At 32.6% G+C, this 25,771-nt stretch overlaps 1 protein-coding gene across 6 annotated transcripts in view; it reads left to right on the forward strand.

The window, feature by feature from the left end:
- Positions 1-25,771, forward strand: part of chico (insulin receptor substrate 1 chico) — a 245,952-nt gene that overhangs the window by 214,816 nt on the left and 5,365 nt on the right. For all 6 annotated transcript variants that reach the window (XM_076416028.1, XM_076416048.1, XM_076416033.1 and 3 more), the window contains 5 exons: positions 1,212-1,358; positions 1,424-1,745; positions 18,746-19,486; positions 21,406-21,994; positions 23,651-24,218. In XM_076416028.1, coding sequence (XP_076272143.1) covers positions 1,212-1,358; positions 1,424-1,745; positions 18,746-19,486; positions 21,406-21,994; positions 23,651-24,218 — 2,367 coding nt within the window. The remainder of the gene's footprint in view (positions 1-1,211; positions 1,359-1,423; positions 1,746-18,745; positions 19,487-21,405; positions 21,995-23,650; positions 24,219-25,771) is intronic.

Consider the following 25,771-nt stretch of genomic DNA (forward strand, 5'->3'; position numbering starts at 1 on the left):
CTATTTTCGTTACTTTCAAAACAGTGGTTCAAAACCAATTTCGTGTTTTAATTTCACATTGTTTCCTGATGGGAAAAGTACCGTTCAAGCGAAATAATGGCTTGGAAAGTATTATAAGGACTCTGCTCTATCAGAAACAATAACAAAAAATTGGTTTTCTGACATCTAACGCGGTCGTAGAGACACTGATGCTGTAGAACGCAGTGGACGTCCAAATGAGTTGGAACGATCGAAAAGTGAAGTGAAGTTATGATAGCTAACATCATAAAGATATCAAAGGAACGTGCTGTCTTTATATTGCATGAGCATTTGACTATAAAAAGCTCTGTTCGAAATGGGTATCGCGTTTACTCACTATTGACGAAAAATAAGAACGTGTTGCTGATTCTGAGCAGTGTTTGGCCATGTTTAAAAAGTAACAAACCGGAATAAAAACGATCGTCATCTGTGATCCAGTCATCGATTAATTTCCGCATCGATCTGAACAACTAGTAATCAGAAATAAACTAGTAATCTCGAAAGTATTCAAGAGTCTGAGCTCCACTTTCGTCCAATATTGCAATTCATCTTCGAACTGTTTTGTTTATTATTGATATCAAAATAACCACTTTTAAATCAGTAATATGAAACCAAAATCAGCAATTAAGGTATGACAGAACAAAATCACCATAATTTATGTAGAGATATATCGGAACTATTAAATATAATAGTTAAGTTAGATCGTCTAACAGTTTATATTGATACTGCACAATTTCACAAAGAAATATCGGTGATAAAATTATATGCAAGCATCCAATACATCCAATTTGATTGGATTAAGTCTTGAATTTAAAAAAAGCAATTAAAGCACACCTATTTATTTTTAAACTAATCTGTAAAACTGAAATTACTGTTTTTCTAACGTAGAATTTCATTATATTACATCTTATATATATATATATATATATATATATACTCCTAGGATACGAAAAGGAAAAAATATAGGGGTATTCCTAGCGTATGAAATTGTTTGTAATCTGATAATTATTTAATACATTTAAAATTGTTATGTAAAATTGTACTATCTACGGTAGTAAAATATTTGTACGATATTTGTACACTGAATAGATACGTTGTAATCCACTTAAAACTGATAAAAACCGTATTTCCCCTTTTTTTCGCATATCGCACATATTCGTGTTTATTAATGTATTTTTTCTCCGTTTTTCAAGGTTTGAGAGATCGATGTGACAGCATGCCGACCAGACCTAGGACCAGCAGTGAAAGCAACCGCGTTGGCCCGGGATGGGGCAAACCCTACACCCTGTCGCAGAGAATGCAGAACCACTTCAGGGACCCCTCACATAGTCCTCCAACAGGTTAATAACACTTTAGCTTCAACATTTTAAGCCGCTCTAAACGAATTGGTATTAACTCCTTGTAGGTAGTCCAGTGAGTCCTCCTTCAGACTCAACGGGTTCCTCCTACAGCTTGCCCGATGAACACGAGACAGTTCACGAGATGGAGCCTCAAAGGATGTACACCGGCCTAACTCCCGACCATGTCATAGCGGAAGAGGAGTATCCGGACTCTTCGATGGTGAACTCAACGGAGGGCAACTATATGCCGATGAACTTGAACCTGGCTGGGATTTCTGAGAACGACTATACGGAAATGAATATGACTCACGTTATCAATCCAAATTACAATTCAAACTCCGCTAGTATGAGCAGCGTTACCTCAGGAACTCCCAGCACCGATATGAGGTTGGTTTGCTGAAGTTTAGATAGTCTTCTAATTACATTAACATAATTCCATCATCTGAAAAAAGAAACCTTCAGATCATAAGGAGCAATAATTAATTATTATCCAAACATCACGAAGGAGCATACTTATATATGAGTTAGCAAACATAATTAAGACAATGTCAAGGTTGAAATATCCCTTAAAAATATATTGCATCTATTAAATCCTTACATGGACAAAACCATCATTCTAGAGGAACAGTTCTTCTGTGTCAAGTACTTTAAGAATCGAGCTGCTAGCATCATTGATGCGGACATTCTAGACATCACCGAGGCTTTCGATCAAATCTGGTACCATGTCCATAAGGTATTAAAACTGGATATCTCTCTAACTATAAAGATAAAACCTAATTATACTCCTCCAACCTCTCTGCTAGGAAAATTCGTTTAAATTCTTCCTGGACAGGATTTCATTGGTAAAAGTATCAAGTAACTATATCATTAATCTACATCTTTAACATATTTTCAATTTCTGACAGCATTGTTAAGAAACCTTCAGATCATAATAGAAGCATTAATTAATTATTATCAAAACATCACGAAGGAGCATACTTATATATGAGTTAGCATATATAATTAAGACAATGTCAAGGTTGAAATATCCCTTAAAAATATATTGCATCTATTAAATCCTTACATGGACAAAACCATCATTCTAGAGGAACAGTTCTTCTGTGTCAAGTACTTTAAGAATCGAGCTGCTAGCATCATTGATGCGGACATTCTAGACATCACCCAGGCTTTCGATCAAATCTGGTACCATGTCCATAAGGTATTAAAACTGGATATCTCTCTAACTATAAAGATAAAACCTAATTATACTCCTCCAACCTCTCTGCTAGGAAAATTCGTTTAAATTCTTCCTGGACAGGATTTCATTGGTAAAAGTATCAAGTAACTATATCATTAATCTACATCTTTAACATATTTTCAATTTCTGACAGCATTGTTAAGAAACCTTCAGATCATAATAGAAGCATTAATTAATTATTATCCAAACATCACGAAGAAGCATACTTATATATGAATTAGCAAACATAATTAAGACAATGTCAAGGTTGAAATATCCCTTAAAAATATATTGCATCTGTTAAATCCTTACATGGACAAAACCATCATTCTAGAGGAACAGTTCTTCTGTGTCAAGTACTTTAAGAATCAAGCTGCTAGCATCATTGATGCGGACATTCTAGACATCACCCAGGCTTTCGATCAAATCTGGTACCATGTCCATAAGGTATTAAAACTGGATATCTCTCTAACTATAAAGATAAAACCTAATTATACTCCTCCAACCTCTCTGCTAGGAAAATTCGTTTAAATTCTTCCTGGACAGGATTTCATTGGTAAAAGTATCAAGTAACTATATCATTAATCTACATCTTTAACATATTTTCAATTTCTGACAGCATTGTTAAGAAACCTTCAGATCATAATAGAAGCATTAATTAATTATTATCCAAACATCACGAAGAAGCATACTTATATATGAATTAGCAAATATAATTAAGACAATGTCAAGGTTGAAATATCCCTTAAAAATATATTGCATCTGTTAAATTCTTACATGGACAAAAACATCATTCTTGAGGAACAGATCTTCTGTGTCAAGTACATTAAGAATCGAGCTGCTAGCATCATTGATGCGGACATTCTAGACATCACCCAGGCTTTCGATCAAATCTGGTACCATGTCCATAAGGTATTAAAACTGGATATCTCTCTAACTATAAAGATAAAACCTAATTATACTCCTCCAACCTCTCTGCTAGGAAAATTCGTTTAAATTCTTCCTGGACAGGATTTCATTGGTAAAAGTATCAAGTAACTATATCATTAATCTACATCTTTAACATATTTTCAATTTCTGACAGCATTGTTAAGAAACCTTCAGATCATAATAGAAGCATTAATTAATTATTATCCAAACATCACGAAGAAGCATACTTATATATGAATTAGCAAATATAATTAAGACAATGTCAAGGTTGAAATATCCCTTAAAAATATATTGCATCTGTTAAATTCTTACATGGACAAAACCATCATTCTAGAGGAACAGTTCTTCTGTGTCAAGTACATTAAGAATCGAGCTGCTAGCATCATTGATGCGGACATTCTAGACATCACCCAGGCTTTCGATCAAATCTGGTACCATGTCCATAAGGTATTAAAACTGGATATCTCTCTAACTATAAAGATAAAACCTAATTATACTCCTCCAACCTCTCTGCTAGGAAAATTCGTTTAAATTCTTCCTGGACAGGATTTCATTGGTAAAAGTATCAAGTAACTATATCATTAATCTACATCTTTAACATATTTTCAATTTCTGACAGCATTGTTAAGAAACCTTCAGATCATAATAGAAGCATTAATTAATTATTATCCAAACATCACGAAGAAGCATACTTATATATGAATTAGCAAATATAATTAAGACAATGTCAAGGTTGAAATATCCCTTAAAAATATATTGCATCTGTTAAATCCTTACATGGACAAAACCATCATTCTTGAGGAACAGATCTTCTGTGTCAAGTACTTTAAGAATCGAGCTGCTAGCATCATTGATGCGGACATTCTAGACATCACCCAGGCTTTCGATCAAATCTGGTACCATGTCCATAAGGTATTAAAACTGGATATCTCTCTAACTATAAAGATAAAACCTAATTATACTCCTCCAACCTCTCTGCTAGGAAAATTCGTTTAAATTCTTCCTGGACAGGATTTCATTGGTAAAAGTATCAAGTAACTATATCATTAATCTACATCTTTAACATATTTTCAATTTCTGACAGCATTGTTAAGAAACCTTCAGATCATAATAGAAGCATTAATTAATTATTATCCAAACATCACGAAGAAGCATACTTATATATGAATTAGCAAACATAATTAAGACAATGTCAAGGTTGAAATATCCCTTAAAAATATATTGCATCTGTTAAATCCTTACATGGACAAAACCATCATTCTAGAGGAACAGTTCTTCTGTGTCAAGTACATTAAGAATCAAGCTGCTAGCATCATTGATGCGGACATTCTAGACATCACCCAGGCTTTCGATCAAATCTGGTACCATGTCCATAAGGTATTAAAACTGGATATCTCTCTAACTATAAAGATAAAACCTAATTATACTCCTCCAACCTCTCTGCTAGGAAAATTCGTTTAAATTCTTCCTGGACAGGATTTCATTGGTAAAAGTATCAAGTAACTATATCATTAATCTACATCTTTAACATATTTTCAATTTCTGACAGCATTGTTAAGAAACCTTCAGATCATAATAGAAGCATTAATTAATTATTATCCAAACATCACGAAGAAGCATACTTATATATGAGTTAGCAAACATAATTAAGACAATGTCAAGGTTGAAATATCCCTTAAAAATATATTGCATCTATTAAATCCTTACATGGACAAAACCATCATTCTAGAGGAACAGTTCTTCTGTGTCAAGTACATTAAGAATCAAGCTGCTAGCATCATTGATGCGGACATTCTAGACATCACCCAGGCTTTCGATCAAATCTGGTACCATGTCCATAAGGTATTAAAACTGGATATCTCTCTAACTATAAAGATAAAACCTAATTATGCTCCTCCAACCTCTCTGCTAGGAAAATTCGTTTAAATTCTTCCTGGACAGGATTTCATTGGTAAAAGTATCAAGTAACTATATCATTAATCTACATCTTTAACATATTTTCAATTTCTGACAGCATTGTTAAGAAACCTTCAGATCATAATAGAAGCATTAATTAATTATTATCCAAACATCACGAAGAAGCATACTTATATATGAATTAGCAAATATAATTAAGACAATGTCAAGGTTGAAATATCCCTTAAAAATATATTGCATCTGTTAAATTCTTACATGGACAAAAACATCATTCTTGAGGAACAGATCTTCTGTGTCAAGTACATTAAGAATCAAGCTGCTAGCATCATTGATGCGGACATTCTAGACATCACCCAGGCTTTCGATCAAATCTGGTACCATGTCCATAAGGTATTAAAACTGGATATCTCTCTAACTATAAAGATAAAACCTAATTATACTCCTCCAACCTCTCTGCTAGGAAAATTCGTTTAAATTCTTCCTGGACAGGATTTCATTGGTAAAAGTATCAACTAACTATATCATTAATCTACATCTTTAACATATTTTCAATTTCTGACAGCATTGTTAAGAAACCTTCAGATCATAATAGAAGCATTAATTAATTATTATCCAAACATCACGAAGAAGCATACTTATATATGAGTTAGCAAACATAATTAAGACAATGTCAAGGTTGAAATATCCCTTAAAAATATATTGCATCTATTAAATCCTTACATGGACAAAACCATCATTCTAGAGGAACAGTTCTTCTGTGTCAAGTACATTAAGAATCAAGCTGCTAGCATCATTGATGCGGACATTCTAGACATCACCCAGGCTTTCGATCAAATCTGGTACCATGTCCATAAGGTATTAAAACTGGATATCTCTCTAACTATAAAGATAAAACCTAATTATGCTCCTCCAACCTCTCTGCTAGGAAAATTCGTTTAAATTCTTCCTGGACAGGATTTCATTGGTAAAAGTATCAAGTAACTATATCATTAATCTACATCTTTAACATATTTTCAATTTCTGACAGCATTGTTAAGAAACCTTCAGATCATAATAGAAGCATTAATTAATTATTATCCAAACATCACGAAGAAGCATACTTATATATGAATTAGCAAATATAATTAAGACAATGTCAAGGTTGAAATATCCCTTAAAAATATATTGCATCTGTTAAATCCTTACATGGACAAAACCATCATTCTAGAGGAACAGTTCTTCTGTGTCAAGTACATTAAGAATCAAGCTGCTAGCATCATTGATGCGGACATTCTAGACATCACCCAGGCTTTCGATCAAATCTGGTACCATGTCCATAAGGTATTAAAACTGGATATCTCTCTAACTATAAAGATAAAACCTAATTATACTCCTCCAACCTCTCTGCTAGGAAAATTCGTTTAAATTCTTCCTGGACAGGATTTCATTGGTAAAAGTATCAAGTAACTATATCATTAATCTACATCTTTAACATATTTTCAATTTCTGACAGCATTGTTAAGAAACCTTCAGATCATAATAGAAGCATTAATTAATTATTATCCAAACATCACGAAGAAGCATACTTATATATGAATTAGCAAACATAATTAAGACAATGTCAAGGTTGAAATATCCCTTAAAAATATATTGCATCTATTAAATCCTTACATGGACAAAACCATCATTCTAGAGGAACAGTTCTTCTGTGTCAAGTACATTAAGAATCAAGCTGCTAGCATCATTGATGCGGACATTCTAGACATCACCCAGGCTTTCGATCAAATCTGGTACCATGTCCATAAGGTATTAAAACTGGATATCTCTCTAACTATAAAGATAAAACCTAATTATACTCCTCCAACCTCTCTGCTAGGAAAATTCGTTTAAATTCTTCCTGGACAGGATTTCATTGGTAAAAGTATCAAGTAACTATATCATTAATCTACATCTTTAACATATTTTCAATTTCTGACAGCATTGTTAAGAAACCTTCAGATCATAATAGAAGCATTAATTAATTATTATCCAAACATCACGAAGAAGCATACTTATATATGAATTAGCAAACATAATTAAGACAATGTCAAGGTTGAAATATCCCTTAAAAATATATTGCATCTGTTAAATCCTTACATGGACAAAACCATCATTCTAGAGGAACAGTTCTTCTGTGTCAAGTACATTAAGAATCAAGCTGCTAGCATCATTGATGCGGACATTCTAGACATCACCCAGGCTTTCGATCAAATCTGGTACCATGTCCATAAGGTATTAAAACTGGATATCTCTCTAACTATAAAGATAAAACCTAATTATACTCCTCCAACCTCTCTGCTAGGAAAATTCGTTTAAATTCTTCCTGGACAGGATTTCATTGGTAAAAGTATCAAGTAACTATATCATTAATCTACATCTTTAACATATTTTCAATTTCTGACAGCATTGTTAAGAAACCTTCAGATCATAATAGAAGCATTAATTAATTATTATCCAAACATCACGAAGAAGCATACTTATATATGAATTAGCAAACATAATTAAGACAATGTCAAGGTTGAAATATCCCTTAAAAATATATTGCATCTATTAAATCCTTACATGGACAAAACCATCATTCTAGAGGAACAGTTCTTCTGTGTCAAGTACATTAAGAATCAAGCTGCTAGCATCATTGATGCGGACATTCTAGACATCACCCAGGCTTTCGATCAAATCTGGTACCATGTCCATAAGGTATTAAAACTGGATATCTCTCTAACTATAAAGATAAAACCTAATTATACTCCTCCAACCTCTCTGCTAGGAAAATTCGTTTAAATTCTTCCTGGACAGGATTTCATTGGTAAAAGTATCAAGTAACTATATCATTAATCTACATCTTTAACATATTTTCAATTTCTGACAGCATTGTTAAGAAACCTTCAGATCATAATAGAAGCATTAATTAATTATTATCCAAACATCACGAAGAAGCATACTTATATATGAATTAGCAAATATAATTAAGACAATGTCAAGGTTGAAATATCCCTTAAAAATATATTGCATCTATTAAATCCTTACATGGACAAAACCATCATTCTAGAGGAACAGTTCTTCTGTGTCAAGTACTTTAAGAATCGAGCTGCTAGCATCATTGATGCGGACATTCTAGACATCACCGAGGCTTTCGATCAAATCTGGTACCATGTCCATAAGGTATTAAAACTGGATATCTCTCTAACTATAAAGATAAAACCTAATTATACTCCTCCAACCTCTCTGCTAGGAAAATTCGTTTAAATTCTTCCTGGACAGGATTTCATTGGTAAAAGTATCAAGTAACTATATCATTAATCTACATCTTTAACATATTTTCAATTTCTGACAGCATTGTTAAGAAACCTTCAGATCATAATAGAAGCATTAATTAATTATTATCCAAACATCACGAAGAAGCATACTTATATATGAATTAGCAAACATAATTAAGACAATGTCAAGGTTGAAATATCCCTTAAAAATATATTGCATCTATTAAATCCTTACATGGACAAAACCATCATTCTAGAGGAACAGTTCTTCTGTGTCAAGTACATTAAGAATCAAGCTGCTAGCATCATTGATGCGGACATTCTAGACATCACCCAGGCTTTCGATCAAATCTGGTACCATGTCCATAAGGTATTAAAACTGGATATCTCTCTAACTATAAAGATAAAACCTAATTATACTCCTCCAACCTCTCTGCTAGGAAAATTCGTTTAAATTCTTCCTGGACAGGATTTCATTGGTAAAAGTATCAAGTAACTATATCATTAATCTACATCTTTAACATATTTTCAATTTCTGACAGCATTGTTAAGAAACCTTCAGATCATAATAGAAGCATTAATTAATTATTATCCAAACATCACGAAGAAGCATACTTATATATGAATTAGCAAACATAATTAAGACAATGTCAAGGTTGAAATATCCCTTAAAAATATATTGCATCTATTAAATCCTTACATGGACAAAACCATCATTCTAGAGGAACAGTTCTTCTGTGTCAAGTACATTAAGAATCAAGCTGCTAGCATCATTGATGCGGACATTCTAGACATCACCCAGGCTTTCGATCAAATCTGGTACCATGTCCATAAGGTATTAAAACTGGATATCTCTCTAACTATAAAGATAAAACCTAATTATGCTCCTCCAACCTCTCTGCTAGGAAAATTCGTTTAAATTCTTCCTGGACAGGATTTCATTGGTAAAAGTATCAAGTAACTATATCATTAATCTACATCTTTAACATATTTTCAATTTCTGACAGCATTGTTAAGAAACCTTCAGATCATAATAGAAGCATTAATTAATTATTATCCAAACATCACGAAGAAGCATACTTATATATGAATTAGCAAATATAATTAAGACAATGTCAAGGTTGAAATATCCCTTAAAAATATATTGCATCTGTTAAATTCTTACATGGACAAAAACATCATTCTTGAGGAACAGATCTTCTGTGTCAAGTACATTAAGAATCAAGCTGCTAGCATCATTGATGCGGACATTCTAGACATCACCCAGGCTTTCGATCAAATCTGGTACCATGTCCATAAGGTATTAAAACTGGATATCTCTCTAACTATAAAGATAAAACCTAATTATACTCCTCCAACCTCTCTGCTAGGAAAATTCGTTTAAATTCTTCCTGGACAGGATTTCATTGGTAAAAGTATCAAGTAACTATATCATTAATCTACATCTTTAACATATTTTCAATTTCTGACAGCATTGTTAAGAAACCTTCAGATCATAATAGAAGCATTAATTAATTATTATCCAAACATCACGAAGAAGCATACTTATATATGAATTAGCAAATATAATTAAGACAATGTCAAGGTTGAAATATCCCTTAAAAATATATTGCATCTGTTAAATTCTTACATGGACAAAAACATCATTCTTGAGGAACAGATCTTCTGTGTCAAGTACATTAAGAATCGAGCTGCTAGCATCATTGATGCGGACATTCTAGACATCACCCAGGCTTTCGATCAAATCTGGTACCATGTCCATAAGGTATTAAAACTGGATATCTCTCTAACTATAAAGATAAAACCTAATTATACTCCTCCAACCTCTCTGCTAGGAAAATTCGTTTAAATTCTTCCTGGACAGGATTTCATTGGTAAAAGTATCAAGTAACTATATCATTAATCTACATCTTTAACATATTTTCAATTTCTGACAGCATTGTTAAGAAACCTTCAGATCATAATAGAAGCATTAATTAATTATTATCAAAACATCACGAAGGAGCATACTTATATATGAGTTAGCAAACATAATTAAGACAATGTCAAGGTTGAAATATCCCTTAAAAATATATTGCATCTGTTAAATTCTTACATGGACAAAAACATCATTCTTGAGGAACAGATCTTCTGTGTCAAGTACATTAAGAATCGAGCTGCTAGCATCATTGATGCGGACATTCTAGACATCACCCAGGCTTTCGATCAAATCTGGTACCATGTCCATAAGGTATTAAAACTGGATATCTCTCTAACTATAAAGATAAAACCTAATTATACTCCTCCAACCTCTCTGCTAGGAAAATTCGTTTAAATTCTTCCTGGACAGGATTTCATTGGTAAAAGTATCAAGTAACTATATCATTAATCTACATCTTTAACATATTTTCAATTTCTGACAGCATTGTTAAGAAACCTTCAGATCATAATAGAAGCATTAATTAATTATTATCCAAACATCACGAAGAAGCATACTTATATATGAATTAGCAAATATAATTAAGACAATGTCAAGGTTGAAATATCCCTTAAAAATATATTGCATCTGTTAAATCCTTACATGGACAAAACCATCATTCTAGAGGAACAGTTCTTCTGTGTCAAGTACATTAAGAATCAAGCTGCTAGCATCATTGATGCGGACATTCTAGACATCACCCAGGCTTTCGATCAAATCTGGTACCATGTCCATAAGGTATTAAAACTGGATATCTCTCTAACTATAAAGATAAAACCTAATTATACTCCTCCAACCTCTCTGCTAGGAAAATTCGTTTAAATTCTTCCTGGACAGGATTTCATTGGTAAAAGTATCAAGTAACTATATCATTAATCTACATCTTTAACATATTTTCAATTTCTGACAGCATTGTTAAGAAACCTTCAGATCATAATAGAAGCATTAATTAATTATTATCAAAACATCACGAAGGAGCATACTTATATATGAGTTAGCAAACATAATTAAGACAATGTCAAGGTTGAAATATCCCTTAAAAATATATTGCATCTGTTAAATTCTTACATGGACAAAACCATCATTCTAGAGGAACAGTTCTTCTGTGTCAAGTACATTAAGAATCAAGCTGCTAGCATCATTGATGCGGACATTCTAGACATCACCCAGGCTTTCGATCAAATCTGGTACCATGTCCATAAGGTATTAAAACTGGATATCTCTCTAACTATAAAGATAAAACCTAATTATACTCCTCCAACCTCTCTGCTAGGAAAATTCGTTTAAATTCTTCCTGGACAGGATTTCATTGGTAAAAGTATCAAGTAACTATATCATTAATCTACATCTTTAACATATTTTCAATTTCTGACAGCATTGTTAAGAAACCTTCAGATCATAATAGAAGCATTAATTAATTATTATCCAAACATCACGAAGAAGCATACTTATATATGAATTAGCAAACATAATTAAGACAATGTCAAGGTTGAAATATCCCTTAAAAATATATTGCATCTATTAAATCCTTACATGGACAAAACCATCATTCTAGAGGGACAGTTCTTCTGTGTCAAGTACATTAAGAATCAAGCTGCTAGCATCATTGATGCGGACATTCTAGACATCACCCAGGCTTTCGATCAAATCTGGTACCATGTCCATAAGGTATTAAAACTGGATATCTCTCTAACTATAAAGATAAAACCTAATTATGCTCCTCCAACCTCTCTGCTAGGAAAATTCGTTTAAATTCTTCCTGGACAGGATTTCATTGGTAAAAGTATCAAGTAACTATATCATTAATCTACATCTTTAACATATTTTCAATTTCTGACAGCATTGTTAAGAAACCTTCAGATCATAATAGAAGCATTAATTAATTATTATCCAAACATCACGAAGAAGCATACTTATATATGAATTAGCAAATATAATTAAGACAATGTCAAGGTTGAAATATCCCTTAAAAATATATTGCATCTGTTAAATTCTTACATGGACAAAAACATCATTCTTGAGGAACAGATCTTCTGTGTCAAGTACATTAAGAATCAAGCTGCTAGCATCATTGATGCGGACATTCTAGACATCACCCAGGCTTTCGATCAAATCTGGTACCATGTCCATAAGGTATTAAAACTGGATATCTCTCTAACTATAAAGATAAAACCTAATTATACTCCTCCAACCTCTCTGCTAGGAAAATTCGTTTAAATTCTTCCTGGACAGGATTTCATTGGTAAAAGTATCAAGTAACTATATCATTAATCTACATCTTTAACATATTTTCAATTTCTGACAGCATTGTTAAGAAACCTTCAGATCATAATAGAAGCATTAATTAATTATTATCCAAACATCACGAAGAAGCATACTTATATATGAATTAGCAAATATAATTAAGACAATGTCAAGGTTGAAATATCCCTTAAAAATATATTGCATCTGTTAAATTCTTACATGGACAAAAACATCATTCTTGAGGAACAGATCTTCTGTGTCAAGTACATTAAGAATCGAGCTGCTAGCATCATTGATGCGGACATTCTAGACATCACCCAGGCTTTCGATCAAATCTGGTACCATGTCCATAAGGTATTAAAACTGGATATCTCTCTAACTATAAAGATAAAACCTAATTATACTCCTCCAACCTCTCTGCTAGGAAAATTCGTTTAAATTCTTCCTGGACAGGATTTCATTGGTAAAAGTATCAAGTAACTATATCATTAATCTACATCTTTAACATATTTTCAATTTCTGACAGCATTGTTAAGAAACCTTCAGATCATAATAGAAGCATTAATTAATTATTATCAAAACATCACGAAGGAGCATACTTATATATGAGTTAGCAAACATAATTAAGACAATGTCAAGGTTGAAATATCCCTTAAAAATATATTGCATCTGTTAAATTCTTACATGGACAAAAACATCATTCTTGAGGAACAGATCTTCTGTGTCAAGTACATTAAGAATCGAGCTGCTAGCATCATTGATGCGGACATTCTAGACATCACCCAGGCTTTCGATCAAATCTGGTACCATGTCCATAAGGTATTAAAACTGGATATCTCTCTAACTATAAAGATAAAACCTAATTATACTCCTCCAACCTCTCTGCTAGGAAAATTCGTTTAAATTCTTCCTGGACAGGATTTCATTGGTAAAAGTATCAAGTAACTATATCATTAATCTACATCTTTAACATATTTTCAATTTCTGACAGCATTGTTAAGAAACCTTCAGATCATAATAGAAGCATTAATTAATTATTATCCAAACATCACGAAGAAGCATACTTATATATGAATTAGCAAATATAATTAAGACAATGTCAAGGTTGAAATATCCCTTAAAAATATATTGCATCTGTTAAATCCTTACATGGACAAAACCATCATTCTAGAGGAACAGTTCTTCTGTGTCAAGTACATTAAGAATCAAGCTGCTAGCATCATTGATGCGGACATTCTAGACATCACCCAGGCTTTCGATCAAATCTGGTACCATGTCCATAAGGTATTAAAACTGGATATCTCTCTAACTATAAAGATAAAACCTAATTATGCTCCTCCAACCTCTCTGCTAGGAAAATTCGTTTAAATTCTTCCTGGACAGGATTTCATTGGTAAAAGTATCAAGTAACTATATCATTAATCTACATCTTTAACATATTTTCAATTTCTGACAGCATTGTTAAGAAACCTTCAGATCATAATAGAAGCATTAATTAATTATTATCCAAACATCACGAAGAAGCATACTTATATATGAATTAGCAAATATAATTAAGACAATGTCAAGGTTGAAATATCCCTTAAAAATATATTGCATCTGTTAAATCCTTACATGGACAAAACCATCATTCTAGAGGAACAGTTCTTCTGTGTCAAGTACTTTAAGAATCAAGCTGCTAGCATCATTGATGCGGACATTCTAGACATCACCCAGGCTTTCGATCAAATCTGGTACCATGTCCATAAGGTATTAAAACTGGATATCTCTCTAACTATAAAGATAAAACCTAATTATACTCCTCCAACCTCTCTGCTAGGAAAATTCGTTTAAATTCTTCCTGGACAGGATTTCATTGGTAAAAGTATCAAGTAACTATATCATTAATCTACATCTTTAACATATTTTCAATTTCTGACAGCATTGTTTTATTTATATGAAGTTATGACCAACAATATTTATTTTCATACCTTTTATTTATATGAGACCTTGGTACAATTTCGTGAAATCCTTGAATTCGCAAAGTTTTTTTTTATATGTCAACACTTCTTCATATTGGGTCGGCTTTAAGCTTACAGTCCTGTCTACATAATTCCATTCCCATAACTCCCCCATCATCCCACTGTATGATTATGTATGATTTTTTTACATGTGCACTGTTACTTCCAATTTTATTTGGACGTTTCTTGATTTTATTCAGATGAGATTACAAATGTGAAGAATGCTACATTTGGTGGTATACGTAAACAAATATAGAGACTGTTACCAAATACACTAATAATTAGCGTTGGGAACTTTCGACTGAAAACAGTCGAAACAGTCGACAGTCAAAAAACTAGCAAATGGGAAATGCAAGGTTCGATTGTTTTTTTCAATTCGTGATGCCAGACAGAGATGTACGAATCCTGTCCTGTATAAATTGTGAGAGAGGAAAGGACGGAGATAATTGCTTGGAGAAGTTAATTTTATATGTGCTTATATTTTCAACGGTAGTATAAGGAAGACGGAAATGTACATATTCCTTCACGCACTAACTTAAAAAAAGAAAAGGAAAAAAATAATTACTGAATATTATTAACATGTAATTAATAATTTAATTTTAAAGGAAGTAGAATTTCTTTTATATTTGAATGTTCTGTGGATCTGTAAAAAGGAATGGAATTTTTCGATGGAATGGAATAATACCCCACAAATATTTTATCGTAGTTTAATATGTTAATTGCTATTTTCAAATAATATACTATAATAAATATAGACAATACAATAGAACTTAAACTAAAATCTAAAAACTAAAGATGTAGAATAACCATAAATACTAAATAAAATTTAAACGTAAATCATAGAAAAAAACTAATCCATGAAATAATTAAAAATAATCGCACAATAATTACTAGAGCTTTTTTGAATAAACTAAATGTTTTATTTATTATTGAACAGAAATATTTTTTAACAAAAATCGAGAGAGTAATCGAAATATAAGCTATCATTTACTATTTATCATTCACAATCTTTTTACCCTATTACATTAATAATCTTGAAAAATATCGTTCCAAAATGCTGATATTAATATACAATATATTGATATTTACAAGCAAACTACCAAAAAAATCATAAAGCTTTATATATTACATATAAATCTGTAAGCATAAATTGGGTCATTTTTGGATAGCGGCTTGGACGACAGAGCCAGAGCGTTAAACTCAAAAATAGTAACTAAAAGTACACGACTGAAACAGTCGATAGTAAATAGTAACAAAATCAGGCGGACCCAAAAAAAAGCGACTGAAAACAGTCACTAGTAACAAGTAGTCAAATCAGTCGAACCAAAAATAGCAACTAAAACAGTCAATGGTAAAGAGTAGTCAATTACTAAACAGTCGATAGTCAATTTTAGTCGAAAGTAGTCGCCACTAATAATTAAAGTCCTAAAATTAAAATATATTATTAAATTTACTGAAAAAAGATGCACCATTCAAGAAATATTTCACCTCATTTTCTCATTCAATTCGTTACGTTAAGGATAATAATAAACTATATAATTTAGTATCCCAGGTTACACGAATTTTATAGATTTAAGAATGGTAACTCATCTGATAACGCAATCAAAAAGTCGTAAACTCGAAAGCCTAACTACAACTTATATAACATCTATCGGTCTGTAACCAGTATTATATGACGACAACCGCTGACTCATTTTCTCTAAGTATATTGTATGCTATTCAAATTTTAACTGGAGCACAGATATGTTTACGATGGTCAATCACGTAAAGTCTATAAATAATATGAAATTAATGTTTTCTATCTATTTAATAATCCGAAAAGTAATAGACACATTCGGAACATTTGCAAAAATCAAATGTTGAAATTATTAAAAAAAAGAATATTTGAAAGATTCAATTTTATATTGCATTTCAACAATACTCTTTAATTTAACATATATATGTCCATATATTCTGATAATATTTTCACTTAAAAAGTATTTATTGAAACGAATATTCACAACTCAAGTATATTCGCGTAGTAGTCCTTTTCCAACCATTTGAATCGTTCTCAACGTATGTGAACTATTAATTGATCAACTGCTGAGCTGTCTGAAAGTTCTTGCATACTTTAAACTGGATTTTTGTCCGATAAGTCAAAATATTGACTGCAAACTTGTTTGGTCCTCCAGGTCATTCTTTACCACTGACATCAAAAGCACCTCTTTTAAATCATTGAAACCAAATAATCACTGGGAAGATGCGGAGCACCATCACGAAGTCTAAAAGTGTTTGATAAACTTTAGTGGCAGGTTGCTTCAAACAAAAGACAAAAAGCGTCTATATGCACTGAATAACTCAATAATACTAAATGAACAACTGTTATTTTATATATTTGATAGGTGTTAGATTCAGATGATTGATTTGTATGATTCTCTTATGATTCACTAGTAACTAAACAAAATTAATATAAAATAAGTGTATTAGAAAGTAAATATTTAATAACCACACTAAAACCAAAAATTATCGTCAAATATACGGTTATAATAATAGTATTACTGATTATAACCTTAATGTTAAATTATTTGTATATTGTGTATCAATATCGAGAAACCTATTTCCCATAAGCAAAAATTGTAGAACATTTTTATCTTATGTAATTTAGAGGTAAATAAGTATTTATTACATAAGACAATTTTTAGTATATTTTACCCCATTTTTCTATTGAAATCTTAGGTGAGGGTTAGAGGGAGCAATTTAATAAGACAAAATTATTTACGACGATAAAGTTTTGTGCTTATTATCCGATTTTATCATTTTAAAACCATAAAGACCATCCATCTCGCAAAAAAGACATGTTTATCCTCAAAAAAAATTACATACCTAACAGGTTAACAGCTCCTTAGTGATGTAATGTAGAATAGGCTAGATCACTGTAATTAAGAATCATAAAAATATTGATTTATAATCACATAGATTATTACAAGTACATTTATTTTGAGTGAGATTACTAAGATTTTATCAGAAATAAAAACACAACATTTCAAAATTAGCTATGGCAAGTCAAACATCAATCGAATCATTGACGTCACTTACCGTTTCCTAACAATATGACATTGTGTTTGAACATTTTTACACATACCTAGCAGTAATGATTTAATAAAATTACATTGTTCAATCAAATATAAATTAGTTACTCTTAACCTGGTAAAGTATAGGCTATTAAATAATGAACTTAGGTTATCATACACAATAAACAAAATAAATGAAATTAATCTAACCTCAAATATTATCAATAGTGTTATTTACCTCGATATTACATTAATTACACTTTAGATACAATAAGAAGTGTTTAAAACAGCAAATATTTACATTGTAATGGTCTTATTGCTGTGAATAAATGACTGATGTTCAAGCTAAACAGGCTGCTTCACGCCTTGCAAGATTTAACCACATTTCGTTAATATTTTTCTGCCTTGAATCGCCTATTGTTTAACGTGGGTTCCGAATCACGGTCTTTGGCATAAGTTTATCGACTGGCCAGTGACCAACTTAGAGATCATCCCAGAAGACATCCGGTCTTTCTAATCAGAAGTAACTTTTATTCCGGGTAAAGTAAATACATAGGATTATCATAAAGTAGTTTTTCAAAAATAGTGATCTAGCCTATTAAACAAAGAATTAGAAAATGGTTTTTCTAGATTTTCTCAACCTTGTTAAGTCATTAAACCATGTCGTATGTTTCTGGTTGTTTATCTTCATGTACCGATTAACTCATATCCGAAATATTCATCACTTCAGACACTGAGCCACTAATATTCACCCATTTTTACAAATAACTGAAACAAAACGTATTCTTCTTCTTTCAGATTTGTCGATTATACATTGGACAAGGTGTGTTCATACGTTTCGACAGATGATGACGACGCTAGCCGTCCCTATCGGACGTACTCCATCGGTTCCAAGCCGCCAGAAATCAAGCCTCAACACGTCGGAACTCCGGAGAATGCTAGAGTACGAGCGTTCAGTGTCGGATCGAAGACCAAGAAACATTTCAGCAGGGTACTGCCTCACCATTCCCACACGTCTGGTACCAAGTCGAACAGCGCACCGATACTGGCTCCGGATTCGCGGACGGGTAGTTCTTACGGATCGATCACCCACGAAACCGAGGATATGATGGAGATGGACTTCACGGTGTCCGGATCCAGTAGATCGCGCACCAGTACCAACGCGTCGGGATCTAGCGACGCAAGACCCGCTTCGAATTCGAAGAATAAGTTCTTCGGACTCATCGACAATTGGAGGCGGATTAGTGGGCATGATAAGAAGACCCCGGAAAGCTCCGCAGATGCGTCTGGTATCGCTTCAGTAACCGAAGGTTGTGAAACGTCACCATACGTCGATATGACCCAAGGACAAAGGAATTCCGGTTATATGGATATGTCTGGCAACACCATCCCTCACGTTGGTCACGCTCATTCCCCCTATATGGATATGAGTGGTAATAATTCTTCGATTACAAAATCGTGGCATTTAAATGCCTATTCGCCATACATGGATATGAGCGGCAACAGTGCAACAAAGGAAGAGTATATGGATATGTCTGGGTAAGCATTTCAATAAACATACTACTGTTTCCCAGAAAAACCAGTATATTATTCTGTCTGTCTGTATGTAATTGAAGTCCTCCAAAATTGTTGGACTGATTTTGATGAAATTTCTTGTGTATATTTATCTGTATTCAAGAATGTTTTGTGATCAAAAGAAAAAGTCATAGTAAAATGTAAAATTATGTAACGATATTGTTTCCCTTTAAAAACAATTTATCACAATACGATTACAATTATCAACGTCTTAGAACAATTAGTGGAATTGAAGTTAGAAAACTTATATCAAAATATATACCTAATTACTTAAATACTTATTATCATTTTCAAAGTCATTATTTAAATTCTTTACTAAATAATTAATAAATAATATAAATAAAAGTAGCTATAGTCTATTAAAGATTTTTTATTCATACGTCATCAAGATGTTTAATGTATTACCTGTCGCAATTTGTAAATTCGTTTCAGAATCAGACAAAATTTTCCTTCTCATTTTATTCTAGTTAAAAAGAGACACAATACTGTCTGATTAGTTCGAACGCAAAAACGAATGAGCCTGTCAAAGTCGTCCTGTTGTTAGACGTTCTTGAAGGCAAAAATTCTTGAAAACAATAGTAATAAAAGGTTATAACTCTAACCTAAAAACTATTGTGACATTTGTAATTAATTGTAGTTTTTAGATAGTATATCTGTTTTTATGTACATCTGTTTTTTTTGTACAATGTATCAATGTTTAAAAAATTATATTTGATAACATCTTTGTTCAACTATTTTATTTATATTAGAATTTTGTTGTATATCAGAGCCCTACTGAACTAAAACTCAGAGTTGATGCGGCATCATTGCGTCTTTTGGGCGATATAAAGTGGACCAAAATAAAGTGGATGTCAAATATAGTATATTTCGATCTAGAAATAACAACTTTGGCATATTCTATTATGCATATTCATATATTATCGATGTATTTCCTTTGTATTTGGTTTTCATCTAGTAGCATCTATAGTCTGTCACTACAAAGTACCAGTGAAATGACGTCATATCAATTTATGACGTCAAAACGGTGCAAATAAATTTAATCTTGAATAGAGCTAAAATCAAGGTATGTAGATTTCTTTTCTTTTCGATGAATCCAAAATTATATTGTTTCTCTTTAATTTGGGAGATTTTAGTTATAGTGGCCATACAAATATTAATTGCGGCTGCAACACAACAAAAACAAAAATAAATCCAATATAAACCCCAACATCTTAATATTTAATAGTATCAATACTTACCTATCCAATGCATTTTACTGGTAAGAACGTGCCCTCAGTATCTTGTTTTTGTTCGAAGTTACTGATTATAAATTCAATCTGTTTCTGGCCGACTATTTAATTGGCCTCGTCATTTTCAATCAGAGTACTCAAAAATATTAATCAGTGAATCGAAATTTATCAACACAAGCAAAGCGCCAGTGCAACGTTTGCCATTTTTACAAACGTTAAAACGAATTTAAAAATAATTACAAACATTTACTAACTTCATTAGGCAAAACATTATACATCTTGATGACGTAAGTTCACAGCTACTTTGGATAGACTATATATACTTTTCTTACTGCAAACATGTACTATTGTCTACATCTATCGGTAATCAGTAAGGAAATGATCAGAATATATATGGAAATGTAAGGAACAGGTTCCCTGACAAATTATGGTCAAGTCTACATGCGTCATTCATAATAAGCGTAACCAGATGTAGATTATTGTAATGCGCATGAACATAACGAACCAATCATAGACTATATATTGTTCACTTTCCTATAGTCTCAATTCTGCATGTTTCTCTTATTCAAGTTAGTTTCTATCTCCTCCAAGTTTGGAATTTAAATCCGTTATCTTAAACCCTCTATGTACTAATATTTATTTATTTATTTTCAGTTCCAGTCCCATTCGCTACGGTAACTATGCGAACAAAACCAGTCGTGGATATTTTCCGGATGGTCACCATAATAACGACTACGTCGATATGACTCAGACAAGGGCCAGGACCAGCTCGAATGCGTCGTCTCGTATTGGCGCTTCGCCCGGTTCTTGGGGTAGCGACCACAACTCCGATTACTTGGACATGTCCGGAAAGAATCGTCGATCGGACAGAACCGGTTCCTTTAGTTCCCAGATGTCGTCGTCGCCCTATTTTGACATGGCAGTCAACGCTCAACACCACAGACAGAGCAGCCTGGACGGCAACAGCAACGTCGATTCGGAATACGGCGACTACCTCAATATGTCGGCAATTAATTTGAACGCCACCAGTTTGTTCAGCGCCAACAAGAAGAAGGACAGGTCGCAACCCATAACCATACAAAACACGTCCAGCAACCAGACGGCCAAGAATTCAAGTCCCCTCTCTATTTCGTCTCTGTTGGGAATAAGATCGTCGCCAACAAGCAACACGCCAAAAATGAATCTGCCTTTAACCTCGTATTCCAGTCTTCCACGGCAAAAATCACCGAGGAAAATGATGAATGTAAGCATGATTAACACTAGTTCTTTAATAGGTTTTCGTTCCTCTTACAAAATTGCAACGTTAACCACTGGTTCCACTTAATGTTGTACATAATCTATAGAATCGATTACTTTGCTATATAGTGGGTTGCATAACGACAATATATTATTCGAAATTTTTATCTAATATAAGTTTAATAAACAAAACGATTTTATTTATAGGATTAATATTAGTACAACTCACATAAATAACCGATAATTTTTAATATACTTTGTTATTATTATATTTCGGTTACAGTATATATAATTAAAGAATAATTCTTAGTTTGTACCGTAGGACATAAGTGGAAAAATACATTTGCATTTTTGTTATATAGAGTGAATTAATTTAGTTTCAATAGTGTATATTTTTTTAGAAAATACATGAATTTAATTCGAATATATACCTCATTGTTGATTCAACATAGAACATCCCAGTTTAAAGATCTGGAAATCCAAAAATTATATTTACTAATCAAATGATCAATAAGTAACAGTTCTTGTCTGTTGTCAACATAAATAAAATATGTGATAAATGACCAGAATATGCGAATTGGAATTATGATTAGTGAACTAACTACCAAAAGATTCAGACCTAAATATACAACATAAAGTTGTATTTTTTTATATGTTTTTAGTATGTATAATCTTGCCAATAAAACAGGCAATGCACTTCATAGATAACGTTAAATATCCTTCCAAATGCAGCCTGTGAAGCTTTTACTTTACCAACAAATCTTGAAACCAGTGTGGACTTATGTGTTCAACTGTAGGGTTATACTAGCCAAAGCAATAGAATTCATACATAGATTAAAAAAACAAAGTACTGCGATGTATTGTTGATGCTCCATGGTATATCTCCATTGTACTAATGTCTAATGTAGAATTAGTACGTTGTACTTTTAAAACCCTAGCAAATTAGGATTAAACAAAGAGTTTATCCATGTTAATTTACAAGATTGCTGTAATTAGTTTTCAAAAAAATTACGCTAGGAAAAAGAGACAAAGTGCTCTCTGATGCGTGTCGGACATGTAACGGAATCACTTGATAAAATTGGATTTGTGTTGGTACTGGTCGACCTTGTTATCAAATGTACAACGTTCTTCAAAATATTATTGATGATAATTAGAGGTTACAAACCGACAAACATTGTAAACCAAAGGTCTAAGTTACTGCGGTAACATCTGGACGTGAAAATGTGCATTGGCTGTACATTTTTAGATAGACTATTAGATAGACTGTACCTGGTAATGGATTAAAGATGATTGTGAAAATAAAAAATATTATTTATTATTTAATGATCTCAAAGATACAGCTTAATGAAATAATTTTAACATAAGAGAAGATGTGTATATTTACATGTACACTACAGAGCCCATATTTAACTTAATTGATTTAACTTTAAATGCTTCGTTACACAGATAAGTTTACTTATTTAAATTAACACCTTAAAGATTTTGACGACTAATAAAAATTTGAAGGTTTCGTATATCTTTGAATGTCAAGTTATTTCACTATTTATGACTGCATACAAAACGTTTTCGTATTTTTTTTTTCAAGACAATCAAAACAAATTTATATTATTTTATATTTTCTCCACTAGGGATATAGTATTCTATAGAGATATTTAATTTACAGACCAATGGTTCAAAAAGTAACTCAAGTACCAGCTCAAGCGTCACAACATCAAGCTCTTTGATTTTCCCCTTGAGCATCAACAGTCCCAGCTCACCTCAGGAGTCCAGCCAGGCCGGAACACCATCCGGTTCCGGAATGAAGGTCCCCGTCTCGGTGCTGAACGTCCCGTATAAATCGAACAGCAGGAGGAACCCGAACGAAGACGACTACGCCATGATGGACTTCGAACCAAACAAGGAACTAAATATGATAGCGAAGGAGGAGTCCCCCTATATGAATTACTGTCCGCCGGGTGCCCAAGCCCCGAAAGCGCAAGTTACGGTAGTCAGTCCCTCTGACGAGGGGGATTACGCCATCATGAAACCCGGAAACGTGGCGGCCAAGTCGACGACGCTGCCCAGAACGAAAAATTCGAAAGTAACCGGATCACCGTCTACTTTATTGACGCATTTATCCTCAGTGGCCTTAAGCGATCGACCAAACCTGGGATTCAAACCGATCAGGGAAAAGGATGAACGTGTACAAAGTCCCAAACCTGCTGATCAAGTCCCTGACAGGCTTAGTCAAGGTATGTCGTAGAAAATGAACCACTAGTCCTTTTTTCCTGTATTATTTCTAACAGTTCTTCGCTCAGCGTTCATTTACAACATCCCCTTCAGTTTTCAAATAAGTTGATGTTCTTGAGATCAATATTCAGTTTGACAGAGTTGGATTTGATCCATAGTCAGCCTTACCCTACTATTTTCGGCGTTTTAGTTTGTAATAGGATTCCGATTTTGTTTTTGAAGCAATAGCAATAGCAGTTTGATTGGCACAAGCGTTGACATGATCAGAGAACAAAGAAAATATGTTGCTTACACTTCGGTGAAATTACATGCTGGTTTTTAAAGGGGCATGATTTAACATGAATATATTTACCAAATAGTTTGATACCATCATTCCGATTATTTTTTATGATTACCTTAAAAGTTATTGATGAAAATTGATATTTCATTGTTTTTACGTCCAAAAGGCATTTATTTATTTTATTGAATTTGATAACAGCGATCCAATCGTCAGTCCATTTCCCCATTTCTTGCTATTCATCGATATGAACAAGTGGCAATCGATAGAAGACGCTATGCCTGGTCAATGCGTTAGGAATTGCAGAACTTCCCATTCGAGCTTATTTTTTGCCTGACAAGCCATGAAACCGTCTTGTTTAAATGGTTCTAAATCTTCATTTTCATAAAACAAACATTTTCAACCATTGGCCCTCTCGTGGTATAAACGTCTGGAAACATACTAAGGTGCCATAATTCATCTTCGGATCCTTTTGGTCCTCTAGACCGTTTTTTGTCAATGACCTCTTTTAAACTATTGGAACCAAAACCGACAAGTGGGGTATAACTGAACATCATTATCAGTAGCGTTGGGAACTATTGACTGAAAATAGTCGAAACAGTCGATAGTCGCAAAACAGTCGAAACAGTCGATGATCAAAAAGCTAACGATTCAACTGTTTTTTTTTTATTCGTGGTGTCAGACGAAGACCTACGAACCTTTTTCTATATAAATTGTGAGAGAAATGACGGAGATAATTGCTTGGAGCAGTTAATTTTATATGTGCTTATATTTTCCAACGGCGAGATTGAGATGTACATATTCCTTCACGTACTAACTTTAAGAAAAAAAATGAAAAAAAACTATTAACATGCAATAAACAATCTCTTTTTAAAGGAAGTTTAATTACTTTTATATTTGAATGTCCTCTGGATCTGTAAAAAATGGAATTTTTCTATCAAATGGAAATACCCCACAAATGTTTTATCATATTTTAATATATTAATTGTTATTTTTAAATAATATACTATAATAAATATAGAGAATACAATAGAACTTAAACAAAACGTAAAATCTATAAATGTGCAATAACCATAAATACTAAATAAAAATTAGACATGTACCTAATCAGAAAAAAAACTAATCCATGACATAATTAAAAATAATCGCACAATAACTACTAGCGCTCTTTTAAATAAAGTAAATGCTTTATTTATTATTGAACGGAAATATGTTTTAACAAAAATCGGGAGAGTAGTCGAAATATGACTTATTATTGCCATAAAAACAGTCGAAAGT

This window comes from Rhynchophorus ferrugineus, unplaced genomic scaffold, assembly GCF_030347505.1.
Source record: "Rhynchophorus ferrugineus isolate W39M unplaced genomic scaffold, kcgeb_rfMv2 rfM1, whole genome shotgun sequence".
In the NCBI taxonomy this organism is placed as follows: Eukaryota; Metazoa; Arthropoda; class Insecta; order Coleoptera; family Curculionidae; genus Rhynchophorus; species Rhynchophorus ferrugineus.